This window comes from Bidens hawaiensis, unplaced genomic scaffold, assembly GCF_021521415.1.
Source record: "Bidens hawaiensis isolate Kalapana, Puna unplaced genomic scaffold, B.hawaiensis_p1.1 tig00012904_1, whole genome shotgun sequence".
Lineage (NCBI taxonomy): Eukaryota > Viridiplantae > Streptophyta > Magnoliopsida > Asterales > Asteraceae > Bidens > Bidens hawaiensis.
This window is the reverse complement of record NW_027492077.1, coordinates 209175-231335: the sequence shown is the minus strand read 5'-3', so window position 1 is coordinate 231335 and position 22161 is coordinate 209175. Positions and strand designations below refer to the sequence as shown.

The window sequence follows — 22161 nt, the reverse complement described above, 5'->3', positions numbered from 1 at the left end:
GGTCCGGCAAAGATGGTTATTCTTTTTAACCTGCAAAACAGACACCGTAAGCTCGTCACTGAGAAGGGGGGTTCCTCCTTGTGACCACCCTCCGGCGTGAGAATCAGACTAGGTTGCTCTGAATATAAGTGTATATAGAGAGAAATAGCTAGAGAGAAGATGATGATACCGTTCCAAGGTGTTGGAGTATTTATAGCCGAAGGTAGGTTTCCAAGCAGGTATGGCCAGCTGTATATAATATTCTTTTTCCACCAACTATGGGCTACGTTCGTGCCATGATAGGAGTTGGTGGGTAGGCAGCGGCTGATAGCGACATTTTGTACTGGAGTATGCTCCTCCTCGTACTATTGTCAGTGAGCTGTCACCCTGTGATTGGTTCGTGGGTTGCTTTTGTCAGATCTTGTCTATTTGTCCATACCTTGGTAGGTATAGTACAAAAGATCTTCTAGAAGCGTACGGACTGGCTCTTTTGGGCGGGAATATTCCCGCCCTGCTCATTCCTTCTTCAGGTGACATTACTGAAGTATAAGAGTTAGTGCCTTATGCGTGTAGCCTTACTGTTAGTGCGGGTAGCCTTCCTTCTTGGCTTGTATCCACAGCTGCGGGGACAGACAGGGTACTGTACCAAGGGAGGCTTTCCTGCGGGGACAGCTGGCTTACTGCGTGTAAGGTCTTCATCTCTGAGCATGGTGGGTTCTGCGGATCTAGTTGGTCTTTACGTAGACGTATCTCTTCAAGGTGAGTCTTGTGGGTCCAACTGGGCTTTGCGGAACCTACCTCTTCAAACATATAGACGATTGAGAGATCAAATATCTCACATGTTTCACAAAGGATCTAATATCTCGTGATTTGATTTCAAAAGATCAAATTAACATGTAAGTATAAATGTTGTTATTATCTTATTTAAATGTGTCAGTCAAGGGTGTTATCTGAGCATTGTTTGGTTTCAACTTTCAAGTCATGGTTTATGTTGGGAGTCTGAGTCTTGTGGTTGTTGCATTTTTCTCTTTAGTCGTTTATTTATTGTTGCAGTCATTTCGTTGTTTAGTATGTGAAGCAGTACTTATGAGTCCATCTAGTCTTGAATTCATGTAAGCCTGTAATTGTATATCTGGCTCTTAAGCCGAAAAACATGAGCCGAATCATGCAACTTTCAAGCCATGTAAATGGTTCGTGTATAAAACAGTTAAATCATTTAGAATTCAACCCATGATGGCACATTAATGCCTAACCGTACAAGTAATCATAATGCTAACACACCCTATCCAAATACAATGAATGGCAAACTGACAAACTAGTAAAGTTATACAAGAGGCAACAACTCAAAAGAAAATTATTTTAAGAACTATAAAAACAGGTAGAACAAGATTGAAAAGCCTGTGATTTATTTTACTTTTATCTTAAAAACTATAAAGTTATACACATAATAATAATTCAATCATCTTTATATACACTAGTTTTATGAAGGTTATAACAAAACATGATTGATTATCAGTATATGTTATTGGTATTAATAAGCGAAACCGTAATCACCTTGTTAGCAATCATCCTGGGAATCCATCCATCGCCACATGTCAATATTTCATTGCACGCCATTATTTGAAATCACAGAGGCTGAAGTTCTTGTTCACGCGTGCCAGCATCAACAGGCTTGTAGAGATTGCCAGTTAGGCGTCTATATCTCCCAAGCCGCCACATTACCAGAGCCAAAAATCCAAAAACTAATACCAGAACGAGTATTATGACCACAGCCATGTAACTCTGCCACCATGATCTACATATTATTTTCATGCAAGTATTTTAGTGGAAGTTTTGAAAAAATAAAAATAATACGCAACTGGTTACAGAAACTCGACAAAAATTTAGCTAATAAGTATACCTATTTGGATCGGATTCGATATACCAATTGGATATACGATGTTTTCCAAACTTTTTAGGAAGGTGTATCTCATCTTCAGCTATCCTAGCAATAATATTCTGCCACCAGATATAACAAGAAGCTTAAAATAATAAATTAGAAGTAATATAAAATTAAGTAAGAACTCACAGATGCATTTTCTTTGGACATATATTCAGCAGGTTTTGGTGGAGTGATGGACCATATTGTAAGGGAACCGTTCCCCTCGGCTGTGAAATCCAATAAGTTAACCTGAAATCATTATTTGAAGTCAATTATAATTTTATATGTGAACCGATCTTGCATAATTAAAGTGAAAACATAAAATTTAACCTGTGAACTATTAACATTTAACTCAATGGCAATTAACTGAGTAAGCTCTTGAATGTGGGGTTCCAACTTATGGTATTTGATATTCATTAACATGTAAAATATTATGCTTCCAACTTTCGATCCTAGATGGCAAAAATAACAAGAAACAACTGGTATCGTTAAAATTTGAAAACTCATATTGTGCAATACAGAAGACATTATTTTAAATGCATATTATGGAACCTGGAGCAATATGATACGGGTTGATCATTGGAGCAGTAGAAGGAGACACATCAGGACTTGAATGTGAATCATCTGGCGAGGAAGCGGGCCCACCAGAATCATGAAGTCTTGCCCATAGATCAGAACAATTAGTTTTCCAAAACCCAATCTTGGCATGTTCACGGTCATACATAACAAACATATTGCGCACGGTAATGCCTGTAATAAACCATAAAATTACACTCAAACCAACTTTGTTGGTAACAAAAAAGGTAGAGAATTTAAGCAGTAAAAAGTTAAAATACCTCCTAAAAGAGTTGTTGGATCCTTTCCATTCTGAAAAATCCCGAGGCAATATGCACCACGCACCTTTGAGTGCTTTTAACATAAGAAGCAAATGAGCATAAAATATGTCTTGAAATAAAAAATGGAAAAAGATGCTGACATAAACACTTACCCTAAACAAGTAGTTCTCAGGGGATAATGACAACTTATGTCCATCCCCAAAAACAAAATCAACAAACGGGAACTTTTCCGAGAGCCTTGAACCATCACTGATGTAACAAAGATGCGATATTAGAATTAGTTACTCTTTGAACACAACAATTAATTATATGATTACTAATTCACAAACAATACCGTCCAACACCAGAAAAGCAAATGTCCTTATAACTTGGATCAGGACCCTTGATCTGTTTGAAAGAATGAAGTTCTTTCGAGATCTGCATTCAAGATTAATAAATTAGAATTATGAGGAAATTAAGGTTTCAGATAAGTGAATCTTACAGCATCTTTAAATGCAAGAAAAGCAGCTTCAGGTAGGTATGCATATGTTGTTCCACTGTCTAGCACTGTTCCATGTTTTCCATCAAACACGCTTGGATTTAAAGGCAACCGCTTTCCAGCAACATGTAGCTCCTTCAGCTCAATATTGTAATATGGGCTGTTGCCACCCAAGACTAGAGTAAATGTGTGAGACGTATTAAATGTATGACTTTTGTATCTATAAAAAAGATAGATACAAAACATACCTGCGTACAGGGTCCGAGTATGCAAACACCATCCCAGAGGGCGGAGAAATGCCACCAAGAACCATGGCACCACCGCCAATATCCATTCCACCATAACACAAAGAAAACGAATCGCTTATTACGCCTCGGTCAACAAGTTGGTCAACTATGCTTAAATCACCACGGCCCAAACCCATTATTCCATCAGCGTGTTGACTGTACAGATCACCAGTTTCCACAGTTTCACAGCCGAACGTGGCCCGTTGAGGTGAAAGTTCACTTTGCTTGCCAAATGATACTATATCCTCACCAAGGACACCGCTGCTGGAACTCAATTCAGCATATTGTCTTTCGTATATGCATTGCTTCTTGTCTTTGTCACATGTGCAATCAGTATTGCATTTCACAGGTTCATATGTGGTGGATGAATCTGGATCAAACCTTGGGTCCTGGTCATAATTTATATTCAGAACCTTAGGAAGACGAGAGATAAAATGTGTAAATAACATGTGCATGCTAAACTCAACTTATTATTAGGCCTATACACGAATTGAACGTCCATGAACAGTTTGGCGGGAAGTTCGTTTTCGTTTATGTTAAACGAACGAACATGAACACATGTTTTGCTCGTTCATTTATGTTTGTTCATTCTTTTACGTTTGTTCATTTAACCCTTTTAACTATGTAATTTTAAAGTTTTTAAAAATAATTAAATATGTTAGTACATAAAAAACCCATATGAACAAAAACATATGTGTGTAATTAGATGGCTTGTGTAGGTTTATGTTTGTTTAAGTTCGTGAACTGTTCGTTTAGGTTTTAAATGAACGAACATGAAATGCCAATTTTCTTAATGAACGAACGTATGTTCGTGTTTGTGTTCGTTTCATTTATAGGCCTACATATTACATCAATCAAATAGCCCCTAAATGTTTCATGAATAGTTCAAGTTATAAAAACAATTAATAACTGAATGCATTTAAACTCTTGTGAGCTTAAATTACATAACCACAAAACAAAGAAGTACCAACCTGATGCTTGCCACATTGTTCACAGGTAGAGCATGGGACATAAGTAACCGTACTCCCTGTGTCAACTATTAGCGCAAACTTCTGCGGTGGAGACCCAATCCATAGCCTCGTCGTGTAATACCTAAAATTCATCATTCAATTCAATTCAATCAAAATTTTCACCTAAGAATCCAGTGTTGTAAAAGTAGGTCTTGAAGGCCGAGTAATCGCTACAAAAGGTATGTCGCTGAGGCAACTTTCTTTAACTCCGCCTAATTACTCGTAACCGATCAAAGGTGGTCAACCTTGACCAGAATTGGACCTAGTCATTCAACTCTAGCAGATTTTGAGTTAAACAAATAGTACATCATTTTTAATTGATGAACAATTATGGTATAACTATAGTATTTAAAGAAGTATCTTTTTTATTTATAATGATATTGATGTATTTTGTTTTAAAATATTAGTAACCTTATGATATTTGACATATACATAATTTCACAAAATTTTTCTGCTTTATAACGCGTAACAATTTATGCAGCCATGCCTAAAGTACATGTAATAAATATAACCATAATTGCACATATTGATAGCATGATCGTGTGTATGTGAGAATCAGGTGAACAAAATGACAAAATACCCGTTGAGAAGGAGATCATCATGCAGAGCCATGCGCGCATTCGGAGGATGACGACGAGTATCGGATTTCTGTAAATGACGTCGAGATGTTCCGGAGAAGGATGAGGAATTAGAATTAGGAGGCGAAGGATAAAGAGGTAGAAACATGGCGTGACGGTTGCTACCGGCATGCGGAGGAAGAAGAAGAATAACATCATCATCATCAACCACCGCATAAGCAACAAACAACATCAGAGCATTCAACACCATAATAATAATAATAAGAAGAAGAATAGATATAGATAAGGTGAATCGTGCCATAATAATAATAATTATTATAATTGCAAGAAGGTGTGTTAACGGTATTTAGCGCATTGGAAAGGTGACGAAGATCACCGGATCTGGAAGGTAACGACGTCCGATAAAGCCTTCTTTTCTGCTACTACTCGCTTTATCTATATATAAACTTCTCTTTTTATTTTATTCTTAACGTATACTTAGGATATAGGTGTTACTTTATATTTATAAAATTATTTTCAAAGTACATGTAAAACATTTTGGGAGTTATGGGTGTCTCAATGAAAAAAAAAACTGGTATTTTGTGATATTCAGTTCGATTAGAGGGTGTCCAGGTTTTACCACTAATGGGTTTTCGGGCAGGTGAGTTTCCTCGGAACCGAAGATAAATTGGAGGCGCTTAAAGGTTCCATACGGCTGGGTTGGGCCAGGTGACGGTGACTTTTTCCCATTGGGTCACCCGTCAGAGTACCTAGGCAATTCTCAGTTTGTTTGTCGTTTAAAAAAATCATATAAAAGGAAAATTGAAACTATCATATACAACATATAATCATTTAAAATAATGATAGTTTCAATTTTACTTTATTATTATTATTATTAAATGTTATCCCACCATTATAGCTTCATCCTTCCTGTTCACTCTAAACTCGTATACTAGTGAAAGTTTTAAGTTTTAAAGAGAGGCATAAATATTGTAGGTCTAGAGGTTGATAGAATTGATATTATGACTTTAGTATCGTGTCAAAAGAATTTATAAACTTATCTCATGATTTCTTAAATGGCTAAATTAGAATGAGTGGGAAGTGGTAACATCGCATTGTATCCACAACATTTGATAACAAAGTAGGAGGACGAGAGACTGAGATCAATGTGTTAGTGTGTGTGTTATGCGTGAAATGTGAGATGTGAAAAAGGCAAATTGGGACACATATACGTTTGAGGTGGCAAAGGAGGCTTTCACATTTCACACTAAACTGAAATGTGTTATAGTGGATGAAATGCAATTGTAAATGAGTGGAATGAGATGACATTGTCTAATTGGCTTAACAAATGGTATCACCAAAAGAGGAGCAGCGCCCGTCAAGTGGTCAAGAAAAAAGGAGCAACGCCTTTTCATCAAGGAGGGGTGATGGTGTTGCCGTTGGCCCCAAACACGTCCTACATGGAGCTTTCACGCTGTTATGTGCCACCAAACCCATCAGGCTCCACGTTCGCATGCATTAGCAGTTGTTTGTTTTAAGTATTTCACATTCTAGTAGTGGTCATATTAAGTAGGTTAGTGGGTTAGTTACTAATTCCATGGGTAAGTGTAAGGCTATTTATAAAGCCTATGAATGAAGAATATCAATTAGTCTCAATTTTCTCTCTATTTGCTAACTGAATTCCCGTCTATTTCTTTGGCCAACGATTAATTGTTGGAACCACATCACACACCTCTTTGAGGCACCGCAACACACACTTTAAGATAAGTTTGTCTTATTTTTATAAATGATCAACGTTTTGTATACTTTTTCAAACTTATATTATAACAATAATTCTACATTACCATCAAGAAGATAGATGGCATTAGTTTGTCACCAAGTAAACAGTTTCAATACAAATTAGTTTTAAATCAGATAAAATCAAGTAATTAACCAATATAGTTACATGAATTACCAGCAAAAATCAAATGTTGCTCAAAACAGATAAAACTGTCGAAGCATGATGGCTCTGCACAAAATACAAATACTTCGACAATGATACACATTTATCAGTTACATATCCAACTGTCATCCAGATTATTTAAACTCGAGTTACAACCCGCCACGGAAAATAATAATTTGCCATTTCTGGCAGGTTTATGTTGCTGAAGTTACCATTATGTTAATAAAATGGCTAGAAAGTAGAAACAAAAAAAAAATACATATATACCATATTTACCTCATGTAAACCTCTAAACGGTGTCGCTTCTTGGCTTCAAGAAACCGAATGTAGAAACTGTAATGCTTCGCCAGATAAGGTATACAACGAATGCCACAATGCAACAGTGAATATTATGACGGTACTAGTAAAGGCTACCCCGCTTACTTCTTCAGAAATAAACTGTTGCAATAAATAACCGTTTATTGCGATCACTAGTGCAGCCACAAACCATGAGACCGTCTGCATACATGATAAAACACATACAATATTATCATCATTTTTGCGCTTAAAAATTAATGTAAACATGTAATATGTTAATGTTTTACAAATGATACACAAGATTATACCTTTAAAACAGGGCCAATTTTAAAAACACCCATGAGGTCATCTTTAGCCACCAAACACAAAAGTGGAATAAGAGCAAACGGGATCTGAACTGACTGAAGCACGTTCAACCATTCGTTTAAAGTATCCAAAGATTCCTCGGAACTATCAAATATTAAAGCAACTATCAATGTTGGAATTATAGCACAACTTCGTGTTATCAACGCCCTTAACCATTTCTTCAACCTCAAATCAAGAAACCCGCCCATAATAAACTGCCCGGCATAAGTGCCCGTGATTGTACTACTCTGCCCGGCTGCCAACAACCCAACTGCCCAAATGTACAAAATAGGTACAACCCCGCCACCAAATTTCTCTTCAAGATACTGGCCCGCGTTCCCGAGACCGATAGTGTCAGCTATTGCAGTACCAAAGAATGCTTTTGCAAAAACGGCTGTTACAAAGAGGTTAATAATAAATGATACAGCGAGTGCTATGGCGGATTCAATTGAATAGTATCTGAGAGCTTCTTTGACCCGGCCCGTTTTTCGTGGGTCGATTTCTCGTGATTGTACAAGTGCGGAATGTAAGAACACGTTGTGTGGCATTATTATGCATCCGACAACTCCAACTGCTTGTTGGATTGTTTTTGAGTTGAGCTTTGGAACCACAAGACCTAACAAGAATAAAGAAAATGTTTTTGAGTTTTGGACATTGAAGAGTTAAAGCATTGAATTAATAAAAAAAAGTTGTCGAATTTTACCAACAAGAAGCTCCTTGGCATTAGGCTTAGTTTCACCAAACATCCATGCGAACGAGATTGCCATGACTGCAATGAGAACCGCAAAAAGTGCTTCTAGCTTTCTCACACCATAGTTTTCAAGAAATAAAAAGATGAAACTGCATTGAAGATCAAGAAACCATCTTTGTTAATTATGGTGTCAAACAATTCAATTTTGTGAAATAGTCAGAAGCCTAGCTGATAATAAAAACAAAAACAAAAACAAAAACAAAAACAATAACAAAAAAAAGAACCTTTTTTTCACCTTGATTTATTATTATAAACCAAGCCAAAACGTTCAGAAGGAAATTAAAATACTGATAAATAGCAATAACTTAGTAGTCAAAGTGAAAGTGACAAAAATAACAATCAAAATATATATGAAAATAAACAGAATGAACTTGACATATTATTACTGAATTATAGAATCATGCTACAATATTAAGGATCCAATTTTGGAAAACCCTAGAGAAATCAAGAACATATATAAATCAAACCCAACTTGTGCCGGATTGTAATCTTGATTTTTAGTGTTTGATATCAGATAATATACATTAAACCACACCAAGCAGTTTCATAGTAACAAAAAAGCTATAAATTAGTATTAGAGGTGAAAAACACAATTACACAAAGCAAACAAGTTAACAGACAAACATATTAGACAACCTACAAAAAACATCAAATGCTAAACATATTTATGGACTACAGTTTGAAGTGTCCAATTTTCAGCAACACCAAGAACCCAACTCAACTTTTAAAAAATAAATAATGAATAAATAAAAACCCAATTTATGAGAATCTGACATCTTTCACTAATTTGTCAATACCAAGAATGAAAACAAACAAAACATGAATCATTTATCATACCATTGCCATACCAAAACACAAACCTGTTCACATAGGACAAACAGACAGAACTTAACAAAAACCCAACAGATTAATCAAATTAAATAAACACATCAACCAATTTAATTATTTAAATATTTTCTTCTGAACATCAACAAAAATCCTCCAAATGGAATATCGGCTAAATCCACCACATTGGAATACACTGGCATTACAATCCAGGAAAACCCTCATCTAAAGATCACCTACTCGCATAGTTTCCTATTATCACCCCGAAACTAAATGATGAGGGCAGTAATAGAACCCAGTCAAGTAGAACATCAAGTCTCACCCTTACTACTCCACCACTAGCTCGCTTATTATTGGCTAACTATTTAAATACTAGAGATCCAATTTTGAGAAACACCCAAAACCCAAGTCAAATCTCTAAACAACAATCCAATCTATGATTTTCTTAACCCATTATCAAACAATTAATAAAGATTCAACTACTTAGAACATAGTGTACTTTACCAATCCAAGGCAGTAATAATAACACCAGCCCAAAGAGGCAAAAACCCAAGAGTCAAAATCTTAAGAGCAATAGCACTCCCAATAACCTCCTGAATATCAGCTCCAATCAGCGCCAGCTCAGTCATGACCCACAGCAGCTTCCCAACCCAGTTGGGATACTGAAGAAACACTAATTGACCCCGAGTAGATTATGGATAATCTGGGGGTTAAGTAATGTTTCCCACGAGGGTTAGGTCCGTCAAAGAAGGATGTTCTTCAGATGACCTGCAAAACAGACACCGTGAGCTCGTCACTGAGAAGGGGGGGTTCCTCCTTGTGACCACCCTCCGGCGTGAGAATCAGACTAGATTGCTCTGATATAAGTGTATATTGAGAGAAATAGCTAGTGAAGGTAAAATACAAGATGATGATACCGTTCCAAGGTGTTGGAGTATTTATAGCCGAAGGTAGGTTTCCAAGCAGGTACAGCCAGCTGTATAATATTCCTGTTCTACCAACTATGGGCTACGCACGTGCCATGCTGGTTGGTGGGTAGGCAGCGGCTGATAGTGACAAGGCCGGCTGTGTACTGTTCCCTTTCCACCGACTTCAGGCTATGTGCGTGCCACGACAAGGGTTGGTGAGTAGGCAGCGGCTAATAGTGACAAACAGTACTAGAGCATGCTCCTCGTACTGTTGTCGGTGAGCTGTCACCTGTGATTGGTTCATGGGCTGCTTTGGTCAGATCTTGTCTATTTTGTCCATACCTTGGCAGGTATAGTACAAAAGATCTTCCAGAAGCATACGGACTGGCTCATTTGGGCGGGAGTATTCCCGCCTTGCTCATTCCTTCAGGTGACACTGAATTATTGAGAGTTAGTGCCTTGTGCGTGTAGCCTTGCTATTAGTGTGGGTAGCCTTCCCTGATGGCTTGTATCCGCAGCTGCGGGGACAGGCGGGGTACTTCACCATTGGGAGGCTTTCCTTGCGGGAACAGCTGGCGTACTGCGCGTAAGGTCTTTATCTCTGAGCATGGTGGGTCCTGCGGAACCAGTTGGTCCTTGCGCAGACGTCCCTCTTCAAGGTGAGTCTTGCGGGTCCAACTGGGCTCTGCTGGGACCTACCTCTTCAAGTCCCCCCAGTCCAATGTTCTTCTCATGAATTGTTAATAAGTGAGGTGAACTTTGGACTTAAGCAAGGGGTTTTGAAAAGGATTTAGTTTTAAGGTTGTCCGTGGGGATTCTTCCCGCGGTTTCCCTAATGTCACGTGCAGAAATTCCCGACTTTTCTGCTTGATATTTGGGTATGATGCGGGTAGGTGTGTAACCTCCTCGCAAGTCAGGAGCGTTGAGTTTCACTTGTGTAGATTCTCCACGAGGTTTCGGTAGTTTTAAACATAGTGATCAATTATGTTAAAGAACCAATTCCATCCTGGAGCTTCAAACAATCTAGTTCTCAACGTTCCCGCTATGCGGGGATATTATTTCCCTTTCCGCAAGCATGGCCCAGAAGATCCTTCTTGGTTTCAATTCCCTGCGAGTGCTAAGTATGTGAAGGGTTTCGCCTTGACACTGTACCCGCACTCGTCTTATAGTTATCTTACTTCCAAGGTATTCTTGGCGTCCATTCCCTGCGGGTGCTAAGTATGTGAAGGGTTTTGCCTTGACACTGTACTCGCACCTGTCTTATAGTTACTTGGTTGCCAAGGTAAGGGGTATAGTCCCGCTTACTTTTGAATCTTTGAATCTTTTTGAATTTCTTTGAAATTCGAAGAGTTGGTGAAAGGATAAGAACAGTCCAGACTGTTGAAGGGACGTTAGTGTCTGACGGTTTCTTCTGACAGTTTCAGGACGTGCAGGAAGTTATGACGACGTGACAGTATATGGTCATTCCAGACGCTTTTTCAGGCGCGTGGACTCGATTTTTCGGGCGCGTGGGTGCGGATTTTACGGTGCGCGTCCCGTCAACAGCTGTTGCCAGCTTGCTTTTTCCACGTGTCATAGTTTCATTGCACCAGCTCTTTTCTCTCTCCTCCGCATTAAATTCATCGCATTCATTGCGATGAGTATATAAAGGGGGAGAGGGTTCATGGTAATCCACACTTTCACTTCTTTCTTCATCTTCTAAGCGATTTCCGGCGAATAACTTTCTGTCGAGCATTCTCCTGAAATCGTTCTTTACCTCCAAAACATGTCGTCTACTCATGATCCAGAAGCTACCGTCGAGGAGTCTGACTTGTATGTCGAGAACCCGACGTCTACGTCCGATAAGGACGATAAGAGCACTGCTGGCGAATGCCGGTGTGCTCTTCCCATTGAGCTTTACCGGTACATCGTCCGGAAGTTCATGCTCGAGCCGTTCGAGCCTGAGTTTCCGGAGCCACACCAGACGGTGTACGATGCACCCAAGGGCAAAATAAGGGTATATGCCGCCTTCTTCGTCTATGGGAATCTTAGGTTCCCATTGACGAAGTTTGTATACCGTGTTCTGGATAGACACGGTGTGCACCTGACAGAGGTACACCCAATGGCGATCGCCAAGATCCGCCATTTTGAGTAGGTGTGCCTCATTCTTGGCGTGGATCCCCACGTCGACCGCCTGATGACCTTCTACTCCTGGAGGTGCATCCAAGGCTGGTACACCCTGGTCACCCGGATCAAGGGTTTGAAGATCTGCGCTACCGAGCGCAGTCTTCGGTCTTGGAAGCGGGAGTTCTTTTACAACTCTGCCTGTGTCGTCCCTATAGCGATGACATTTAAGAACGGGAGAGCTCTCCCCAGCCTTCACGCCTCCAACTACCAGGAGGCGGAATGGTTCTCCAAGATATCCCGGATCCAGACTCCGGTTTACCGCTTTCCGGAGTCCGGGATGGTGATGCTCGGTATGAGCAGGTGTGGAAGGATGCTGGGGCGGATGCGCCACAGATTCCCATCGTACTTGAATACGGTTTGAACTTTATCCCTTACGGTATGCTCCATCTTTTTTGTTGATTTAAGGTTTTTTCTAACTGTTTTTCTTTTTATTTCAGAGGGAAATGACTTGCAGTCCATCCTGCATCCGCGGGAAGCTGACGGTCCCGCTCGGTTGGGTACTCGTGCTCTTGACGAGAACAAGTTGCCCATCCTTGCGCAGACTGCGGATCGGTTTGTGGAGGCCTACCCGCCAGGCCACGGAATACTGAGCGCCACGCGGCTAGGTAAAAGGCTATTTAACCCTCGCCCTCTGAATGCTGAAACCTCTGCTGGAATTCCTCTAATCTTGTCATCTTCTGATGAGGAATCCGCAGATGGTCCTTTTCTTGCGCGGAAGAAGAAGGCTGCTGGCGGGAAGGGCAAGGCGAAGGTAGCCTCCACTGCCGACCAGGTGAACCGGTCTGAGTCGGAGACCGAGAGTGAAGAGGCGGCGGGGAACCCGGGTGGTGTTGAGACCACTGCTCCGGAGGTTGAAACGGCTGTCACCTCCGAGCAGCCCAGGACCACGACGGTGACCGGTACGAAGAGGCCGGCTCCATCGGGTTCGTCCCCGCCCGTTCGCACCTTCAAGCTCAAAAGGACCCGTAAGTATACTTCCTTTATCTTAACCGCATAATTTTCCGCCATTATACTTATATATCTTCTTTGTGCAGGCGTGGATGCTACCGCATTCCAGGGTGGAGCGGGGAGGAGCACCTCCGGACCCATGACGGTAGGTTTGGTCAACCTACCTGAGGCGATGACCCAGGCGACTGCGCCTGCTTCAGTTGTTGGCTCAGTTGCTCACCCGGTTGAGCCAACTGTTCCAACTGTGACGACGTCTCCGCCGGCTGTCAGTGCCATATTCACTGATTCCTTCACTGAGCCGGCGGTGAGTGTTTCTGTGGATTCTTTCACAGCCGCGGCCGCGGGTGTGAGTTCACCTCCGGTGAGTTCACCTCCGTTGGTTTCTACCACGGCGGCCTTCACTATGCCTCCTCCGGCGCCGGCGACTACGGCCGGTCCTTCAGGTATGTCCGGGGTTGGGGCGTCAAGCCAATCTCTGCCTCCTTCCCATCTGCCTGACCTCTTGGATGGATATCCGTTAGGTTCGGGTGATGGGTTTGGCGGCTACAGGCCTGTCGTCGACCCTACAGGTGCGTAGGGTTATTTTGGCCTTTTATTATTTTATTTTATATATATTTTTTTTATCATCTTTTCCTAATTGCTTTTTGCTTTTGCAGTGTCGGATTCCAATGAAGTGTATGTTCCACGATGGAACATCCGCCGAGGAACAACCCTTCGGACGCCTGTGGAATGCGTCGAGTGGGCGCGCCACGCCGCCCCAAGTGGGGCGCTGGGGGAAGCAATGTCAAGCTACCAGGAGGGTAGGTTGACAAATGAGCTCCGCATTCTCGTAGCCCGGATGCAGCCGCGCGTCGAGCTGCTTTGTCGTGAAAACGACAAGTTAAAGGCAGCTCGTATCCAAGAAGTAGCTCAGGCGCGGGCTGTCCGGGAGGAGAACAGGAGGCTCTCCGCCGTTGCTGCGGAGAAGGAGAAGGCCTTCAAGGCCCTTGAGGTTGAAGTTCAGGCTCTTCTCGAGGCCCGTTCCAAGGCCGCCCAAGCTGTTAATGAACAGCTTCGGTTGGCTAAGGAAACTGCACGGAACGCAACCGAGAGGGCCACCAAGGCTGAAGCTGCTGCTGAGCCTCTACGCATCGAGAATGAGGAACTTAAAGCCAAATTAGAGAGGCTCCAGCAGGCTCATGATGCCTTGGCCATGGAAGATGCCAAGAAGCTCCAAGAGATCTTGGACCAGAGGGGGGTGCTTGACCACACTGAGCGTAAGCTAAAGGGCGTCGAAGAGGCTGCAGCCAAAGATGTGTTGCTTGCCAACCTTACAAAGAACGAAGCCGAACGCGCCCGTAATGAAGCTCAAGCTGCCCTCCAGGAGGCTCTGGTTACCAAGGAATGGCTTCTCCGAGAAACGTTGTCTCAGGTATGCGCAGTTTCACAATTTCTTTAGCTTTTCCTTAGAAGAGTTTTTGATATACTTCTGTTTTTTAGGTTGTGCATCGGGTGTTCACGAACACATCATATGACGATGCGATGAGCGCAGCCCTCAACGCTTCTCATGAGGATGGGGAAAAGGCTGGCTTCCTGCTTGGTCTAGGGTTTGTTGAACAAGGCATTCCGCCTTCCAACTTCCCTCTTTACAATGTGGATACTGAAGCTGCGTATGACCAAGCAGTGAATCAGTATGCCGCCTTCCCGCATCCGGTGGTGGAGAAGGTAAACGAGATTGCTGCTGCTGATGATGGGCTAGCTATCCTCAAAGCTTTCCTTGAACCACCACACTCTACTGATGGTGCGGGTCCAAGTGGGAGTGGTCCTGAAGCTTGATACTTTAGATCCCTTTCCACCATTAGAGTAGATTTTTATGTTTGTAGACTTCTAATCTTGTATGCGGGTATGTACCCAGCAATTCTTGTAATGTTTGAATGTTGATGGAATAAAGATTATTTGTTAATGCCTTGCCTTGTTTATTTCACGCATATTTTGTTTTAACTTAGCAATTTCTTGAGTACTTAGATAAGTTAACTTTTCAACGTGGCAGATAATAAGTTAAAGTTTTGCTTCCTCTTTCGTGATTGTGCGGATAAGACCGTCACTTTCACTTAGTAGGATGGCTAAACTTTACCTATATCTGACCTGCGTGGAAGTTTTCCTCATCTTTTCCTTTGAAATTTTCTAAGTGTTTTGAATAAGTTAACCTTTCGACGCGCGATTGCCAATAGGTTAATGTTCAGTTTCCTCTATCATGATTGTGCGGGTAGGACCGTCACTTTCATTTATTGGGATGACCAAACTTCACCTATAGCTGACCTGCGTGAAGGTTTTCCTTATCTTTTCCTTAGAAATTTTTACTGTTTTATGTGTTTATGCGGGTTTTGCCGCCTTCCACACGCAACGACTTACTTCTTCCCATATTTATGCGGTGAATACCGGCATATCAGTGTGGGAAGTTCATAAGTATAAAGGTAAGGCTATCAACACAATGTGAAAGGAGAATCATTTCCATTAGAAGTGGCTCTAGGCCTTTTCTTTACAAGTTTGGAATTGATCTACATATAACATTTGCGTAATTGAGCTCCGTTCCATATTCTTGGGATAGGAGTGCCATCGAGCCTTTCGAGCCGGTATGCGCCTTTTCCCAAAACTTCTTTGATAATGTACGGTCCTTCCCAGACCGGTGCCAGTTTTCCTGGGCGCTCTTGGTTTGAAGCCTCGTTGTTACGCAATATGTAGTCTCCTACATTGAAGTTGCAGAGTTTTACCCGCGTGTTGTAGTACTTTTGCATTTGTCGCTTGTAGTTTTCTTCACGCACTGCGGCTAAGTCTCTGCGTTCTTCGGTTAGCATAAGGTCTAACCGTCTTTCCACATCATTGTCTTCTGGCTGAATCAAGACCCTTGGTGAGGGTAAACCAATTTCGACTGGGACCACGGCTTCAGTGCCATAAGTGAGGCTGAACGGGGTTTCTCCCGTACTGGCCTTTTTCAGCGTTCTGTTTGCCCAAAGGACGTGTGGAACTTCGTCTACCCAGCCGGATCTGTGTTCCAGGAGTCTTTTCTTTATGCCTTCGACGATGCTTTTATTTGCTCTTTCCACCTCACCGTTACCTTGCGGGTGTGCCACTGAGGTAAAGGTGTGGGTGATTTGAAGTTCTTCCAGCCACTTTTGTAGCTTCTTGTCAGCAAAGTTGGTGCCGTTATCACTCACCAAAGTCTGTGGAAGTCCAAAACGACAAATAATAAATTCCCAAATAAATTTTTTAATATGTTTTGCGGTTGTTTGGGCTAAGGGTTTTGCTTCTATCCACTTGGTGAAGTAGTCGATGGCTACCACTAGGAACTGAACGTTTCCTGCTGCTGTAGGAAATGGGCCTGTCACATCGATGGCCCACTTCTGAAATGGCCATGAAGAGGTGACTGGAACAAGTTCATTCTTCGGGCGATGCGTGTTGGGTGCGTAGAGCTGGCAAGACCTACACTTTCTGATGTATGCCAGCGCATCTGTATGCATCCCCGGCCAAAAGTATCCCGCGTTGTTTAGCTTAGCTACAACAGCGCGTGGACCTGCGTGTACTCCACAGATGCCCTCGTGCACTTCCCTTAGGAGGTAGCCAGCATCTTGGTTGTCCACGCATCTTAAGAGTGAGCCAAGAAAGTTACGTCTGTAAAGGATGCCATCGATGAGTTGATAGTTTAATGCTTTACAACGTATTTTTCTTGCCTGTGTTTTCGACTCTGGTAGTATACCCGCTGCAAGGTAATTTATTATCGGTGTCATCCACGTTTCTGTGCCGGTTTGGATGACACAAATTTCCTTGTGCGGGACTGATGGTGCTCCAAGGAGTTCAATGCGGATGTCCTTTCCCAAATGGGTGAAGGCTAATGATGCAAGCTTACTTAACGCATCCACAGATTTGTTTTCGCTACGCTTGACGTGTATGACTTTACAATCATTAAAAGTGCGCATAAGGGTTTTTGCTTGTGCGAGGTACAGGGCCATTGTGTCATTCACGGCCGTGTACGTCCCGTTTATTTGGTTGGCTACTAACATGGAATCCACGTGGGCTTCCAAGTTTTTCACTCCCATCTTACGCGCAATTCTCAGCCCGACCAAGAATGCTTCATATTCTGCTTCATAATTCGTACTTGGAAAATCCAGTCGAATAGCGTAAGTGTATTCTTGGCCTGGTGGGTTGGTTAGTTTCAACTCTGCGCCTGAACCCTCGTTGCTGGCTGCTCCATCAGTGTAGAGTCGCCAGACATCATCGATGTCCTGTGCTGGGGAGGGTTGAGCCTCCTCCTGGCACTCTTTCTCCCGCGAAGCGGGGACTTCTGCAATAAATTCGGCCAAGACCTGGCCTTTTATGGCTGGTCTTGGCTTGTACTTTATCGCATATTCCCCCAACTCAGTTGCCCATTTGGCTAGACGTCCCGATAACTCGGGTTTGCCTAGAACGTTTGCAAGTTTGAAGTTGGTGAGAATGGTGATTGGGTGACCTTGGAAATATCGTCTTAGCCTGCGTGAAGCCTGTACAAGCGCTAAGACTAATTTTTCCAGGGTAGTGTAACGGGTTTCTACGTCTGTTAGGACACGGCTAACATAGTAAATAGGCATCTGGATACCTTTTCGCTCTACTAGCAGGACTGCCCCGGTTGCCCTGTCTGTGGCGGAAAGGTATATGATTAATTCCTCCCCCACTTCTGGTGCTGTGAGCGTCGGGAGTTCGATCAGGCGTGACCGAATTTCCTGAAAAGCTGCTTCCGCTTCTGGTGTCCAGCGGAAGTGCGTTTTCTTTAAACAGTTTCTCAATGTTGACACGAATGGGAACGACCTATCCGCATGGTTTGACAAAAAGCGGTTAAGTGCGACTAGGCGTCAATTCAGTGTCTGGGCTTGCTTGATGGTAGCAGGTGATTCCATTTTGATAATGGCTTCGACCTTTTCAGGGTTCGCTCTGAAGCCATCTTTAGTAACAATGACTCCCAAGAACTTCCCTTCTTCCATCCCAAAGGAACACTTGCTCGGGTTGAGCTTCATGTTTATCTTTCTGAGCGTGTTGAAAGTTTCTTCGATGTCTTTCAACATCGCTTCTGGCTCAGGGCTTTTGATGACCAAATCATCCATGTAGACTTCCAAGTTTCTCCCAATTTGGGCATGAAACTCTTTGTCCATCAGGCGTTGGTATGTGGACCCTGCATTCTTAAGTCCGAATGGCATCATTTGATAACAAAATGTGCCATCGGGCGTCCGAAATGCGGTTTTGTCCTGATCATCTACAGCCATGTGGATTTGATGGTACCCCTTATATGCGTCAAGGAAGCATTTAAGGTGAAACGGTGCTAATGAATCCACTTTGAGGTCAATTTCGGGTAACGGGTAACAATCTTTGGGGCATGCTTTGTTTAAATCTTTGAAATCTATACACATGCGCCATTGTTTGTTAGCCTTCGGTACCATAACGGGATTTGCAACCCATGTTTGATATCTACTAACGCGTACGATGCCCACGTCAAGGAGTTCCTTGACTTGGGTTCTACACGCGTTAGCCTGTTCCGCCCCCATTACTCTGCGCTTTTGTATGACTGGCGTAAAAGCCGGGTCACACTTGAGCTTATGCTCTGCTTTACTTCGAGGTACACCAGTCATGTCAGCTGGTGTCCACGCGAAGATGTCAGCGTTTCTCTGTAGTAAGCGTTTGAGTAAGGTGCGCGTAGGATCAGTGATTGTTGGGCCAATGGTAACAGCCTGGTCAGGGTATTTGCCATTGAGGGCCCATTTTTCTGGTTCGGTGATGGTTGGTTTAGCCATCTTTGGTTTGGGTTTAGATGAGACAGATGCGATGCATACCTGGGGGATACCGGTGATCATCGCTACACCCTCAGCAGTTGGCCATCCCATCATGCCGTGGACTGAAGATACCACGGCGTTGAATCTTGCCATCCCGTCTCTCCCGAAGAGAATGTCGTATGTGTGGTGTGGCTTCCTCATCACGACGAAGTCCACGTCTTCTGTGCGGGTGTATTTCCCGTCCGTGAGAATGACGGGGAGAGATAGGATACCCAGGGGGGTGTTTGTGCTGCCGTCGAACCCTTCCATTGAGGCGTAAACCGTTTCCAGGCGTTCCTTGTCTTCGTCGTTTAGCTTGTCGAAGAACTGCCTGTACATAACTGTTGACGAGGCGCCGTTGTCAGCAAGAGTGCGGGAAGTTATGTAATGCCCCAGCTGGCTTTTGATGACGATAGGGCCTTCCTTGCTGGGTCCTCCTGGCACTCGCGGGAAGCGCACCTCAGCTTCCTTCCATTCGCATGGTTCTGCCGTTCGTCTTTTTCTTCCTCTGATGTTGCCATGAACCATGTGGATGCTGATGTCAACGGGCTTTCGTCCGTTGCCTTTATACTGGTTATCATTCCTTCCTCCATTCTTGATTGATGCCACAAGGTGTGCAAGTATTCCATCCTTGACGAATGTTTCAATAATATCCTTCAAGGATGTACACTCCTCTGTATTGTGACCCTTTGTCCCGTGGAAGTCACAGGATTTGCTTTGATCCGCATTAGGTCGCTGCCGGATCATTGGAGCTTTTGGCCATGGGAGTTTTTCGGTGGCAAATATCTCCGTGACGCTTTTGGTGAGTGGCGTCCACCGGTGTTTTCGGCTTGAAGGGTGCGTGTTATCCCTTCCGCCAACAAGAGGGCGAGAGCTGGATGAGGTGTCAAAGTTTACCCTTGACTGCCAAATACCTAGCTTCCTCTTTTTGTTCTGCCGGGCGATCCGAACATTGTTTTCTCTGGTCCTCTGCGTGTAGAGGTGTGTACTCTGGGGAAGATCCCTACCCAGTTGCTTCTCCGTCTCGGCAAAGCGCTTGGCCGCCGTCATGATGGCATCCCATGTGGATGGCATGCCGTCCTTACCCGTCAACGTGCGGATAAGCTCTGGGTATTCGGCGCTCTAGATGAAAGCGGCGCGAACAAGATCTTCACTTATGTTGCCCAGACTCAGCTTTTTGGAGTTGAAGCGAGTGATGAAGTCTAGTAAAGATTCATCTTCCTCTCTCACGCAGTTGAGGATCGTCCACTGCTCTTCAGTATATTTCCTCTGTTGACTGAAGTGTTGGCTGAACTTGTGTTGAAAGTCCGCCCAACATAGATGTGGTGGACCGGTAAACGATCAAACCACGCCCTGGCCGCTCCAACCAGCGTCATCTGGAACATATAACACCACGTGGGTTTCGTCCAGTTACTGACGGTTGCCCCCGCTATGAATCTGTTCAAGTGATCATCTGGGTCGGATAGACCATCGTAAGTGCCGATGTTGGACATCTGTTTGGCACTTCTCGGAGCGATTGCTTCCGCAATGTCCCTTGCAAACTTGGATGTTCCCGCATTTGCAGCAGTTGGTCTAAAGGTTTTGGAGAAGTCACGTGGGTTTCCCCCCGCGTTCCTTGGTTTGAAGGTTTCTCCGAAATTCCTTCTTGGTTGGAAGTCCGTTTTTTTACGCTTCCCTTTCGCCCTATGGCGAGGGTTCGCGTCAGTGTCGGATTCCTCCCGATCATCGTCCGAGTACTCGCACTCACTGTTCATGTTGAGCTGTTGTCGAGTGCTTCCGAATTCGTCAGCCTGTTGGAGTGAACGCAAGCGTTCATCCAACTCAGCTTGGAATTCCTTCTGACGTGCTTCGGCCCACGCCTTAACTTGATCGAGTGTTTGGCGAGGGAGCCTCGTCTGTTTCTCCAACTGGGCATCAGTGAACCCCAGTGAAATATTGTTTACTGCACATGCCCCGGCTTGGGTAACCGGGGTAGTGTTCGTAAAATTTGTGTAACCGCCGGTGTTCCCCCCAGTAGCTGGGGTTGTGGTTACCAGGGTTTCTTGGTCACTTACTGGCCTTGGGACCGGAGTAACGTTAACCATTTTTTTCAGAAGTTTTGAAAAAACTGAATTAGTTCTAGCTTTTATGCACGGATGGCGCCAATGAAGAACACTAATTGACCCCGAGTAGATTATGGATAATCTGGGGGTTAAGTAGATGTTTCCCACGAGGGTTAGGTCCGGCAAAGAAGGATGTTCTTCAGATGACCTGCAAAACAGACACCGTGAGCTCGTCACTGAGAAAGGGGGGGGGGGGTTCCTCCTTGTGACCACCCTCCGGCGTGAGAATCAGACTAGATTGCTCTGAATATAAGTGTATATTGAGAGAAATAGCTAGTGAAGGTAAAATACAAGATGATGATACCGTTCCAAGGTGTTGGAGTATTTATAGCCGAAGGTAGGTTTCCAAGCAGGTACAGCCAGCTGTATAATATTCCTGTTCTACCAACTATGGGCTACGCACGTGCCATGCTGGTTGGTGGGTAGGCAGCGGCTGATAGTGACAAGGCCGGCTGTGTACTGTTCCCTTTCCACCGACTGCAGTCTATGTGCGTGCCACGACAAGGGTTGGTGAGTAGGCAGCGGCTAATAGTGACAAACAGTACTAGAGCATGCTCCTCGTACGGTTGTCGGTGAGCTGTCACCCTGTGATTGGTTCATGGGCTGCTTTGGTCAGATCTTGTCTATTTTGTCCATACCTTGGCAGGTATAGTACAAAAGATCTTCCAGAAGCATACGGACTGGCTCATTTGGGCGGGAGTATTCCCGCCTTGCTCATTCCTTCAGGTGACACTGAATTATTGAGAGTTAGTGCCTTGTGCGTGTAGCCTTGCTATTAGTGTGGATAGCCTTCCCTGATGGCTTGTATCCGCAGCTGCGGGGACAGGTGGGGTACTTCACCATTGGGAGGCTTTCCCTGCGGGAACAGCTGGCGTACTGCGCGTAAGGTCTTTATCTCTGAGCATGGTGGGTCCTGCGGAACCAGTTGGTCCTTGCGCAGACGTCCCTCTTCAAGGTGAGTCTTGCGGGTCCAACTGGGCTCTGATGGGACCTACC

The 22161-nt window shown here is 43.6% G+C and overlaps 2 protein-coding genes across 3 annotated transcripts; both read right to left on the bottom strand.

The window, feature by feature from the left end:
* Positions 1–1561: 1561 nt before the first annotated feature.
* Positions 1562–5581, bottom strand: LOC143542567 (aspartic proteinase 36-like). Its single transcript, XM_077035124.1, has 12 exons — positions 5092–5581; positions 4473–4593; positions 3463–3890; positions 3218–3374; positions 3071–3153; positions 2889–2985; positions 2737–2809; positions 2453–2650; positions 2231–2352; positions 2048–2149; positions 1880–1977; positions 1562–1774 (listed from the first exon to the last, which is right to left on the bottom strand). Exons 1-12 carry the CDS (start codon positions 5388–5390, stop codon positions 1606–1608), a joined length of 1947 nt encoding a protein of 648 aa, XP_076891239.1. The 5' UTR covers positions 5391–5581; the 3' UTR covers positions 1562–1605.
* Positions 5582–7183: 1602 nt separating this feature from the next.
* Positions 7184–9886, bottom strand: LOC143542571 (metal transporter Nramp3.2-like). Of its 2 annotated transcripts, none has more exons than XM_077035126.1 (4): positions 9733–9886; positions 8356–8492; positions 7616–8268; positions 7184–7508 (listed from the first exon to the last, which is right to left on the bottom strand). In XM_077035126.1, exons 1-4 carry the CDS (start codon positions 9855–9857, stop codon positions 7323–7325), a joined length of 1101 nt encoding a protein of 366 aa, XP_076891241.1. In that variant the 5' UTR covers positions 9858–9886; the 3' UTR covers positions 7184–7322. The 2 variants fall into 2 exon arrangements, with proteins under 2 accessions (XP_076891241.1, XP_076891242.1); XM_077035127.1 differs by having other exon boundaries at positions 7449–7574; positions 7611–8268.
* Between the last annotated feature and the right edge of the window lie 12275 nt (positions 9887–22161).

Excerpts from the sequence above, each read along its gene's own strand:
- LOC143542567 (XM_077035124.1), bottom strand. The coding sequence starts at position 5,390 with ATGGCACGATTCACCTTATCTATATCTATTCTTCTTCTTATTATTATT. Across the intron at positions 4,594-5,091 it reads GATGATCTCCTTCTCAACGG|GTATTACACGACGAGGCTAT; the intron begins GTATTTTGTCAT and ends GATGAATTTTAG. Across the intron at positions 1,775-1,879 it reads ATCGAATCCGATCCAAATAG|ATCATGGTGGCAGAGTTACA; the intron begins GTATACTTATTA and ends AATAATATGTAG.
- LOC143542571 (XM_077035126.1), bottom strand. The coding sequence starts at position 9,857 with ATGACTGAGCTGGCGCTGATTGGAGCTGATATTCAGGAGGTTATTGGG. Across the intron at positions 8,493-9,732 it reads ATTATTACTGCCTTGGATTG|TTTCATCTTTTTATTTCTTG; the intron begins GTAAAGTACACT and ends TCTTCAATGCAG. Across the intron at positions 8,269-8,355 it reads TGCCAAGGAGCTTCTTGTTG|GTCTTGTGGTTCCAAAGCTC; the intron begins GTAAAATTCGAC and ends TATTCTTGTTAG.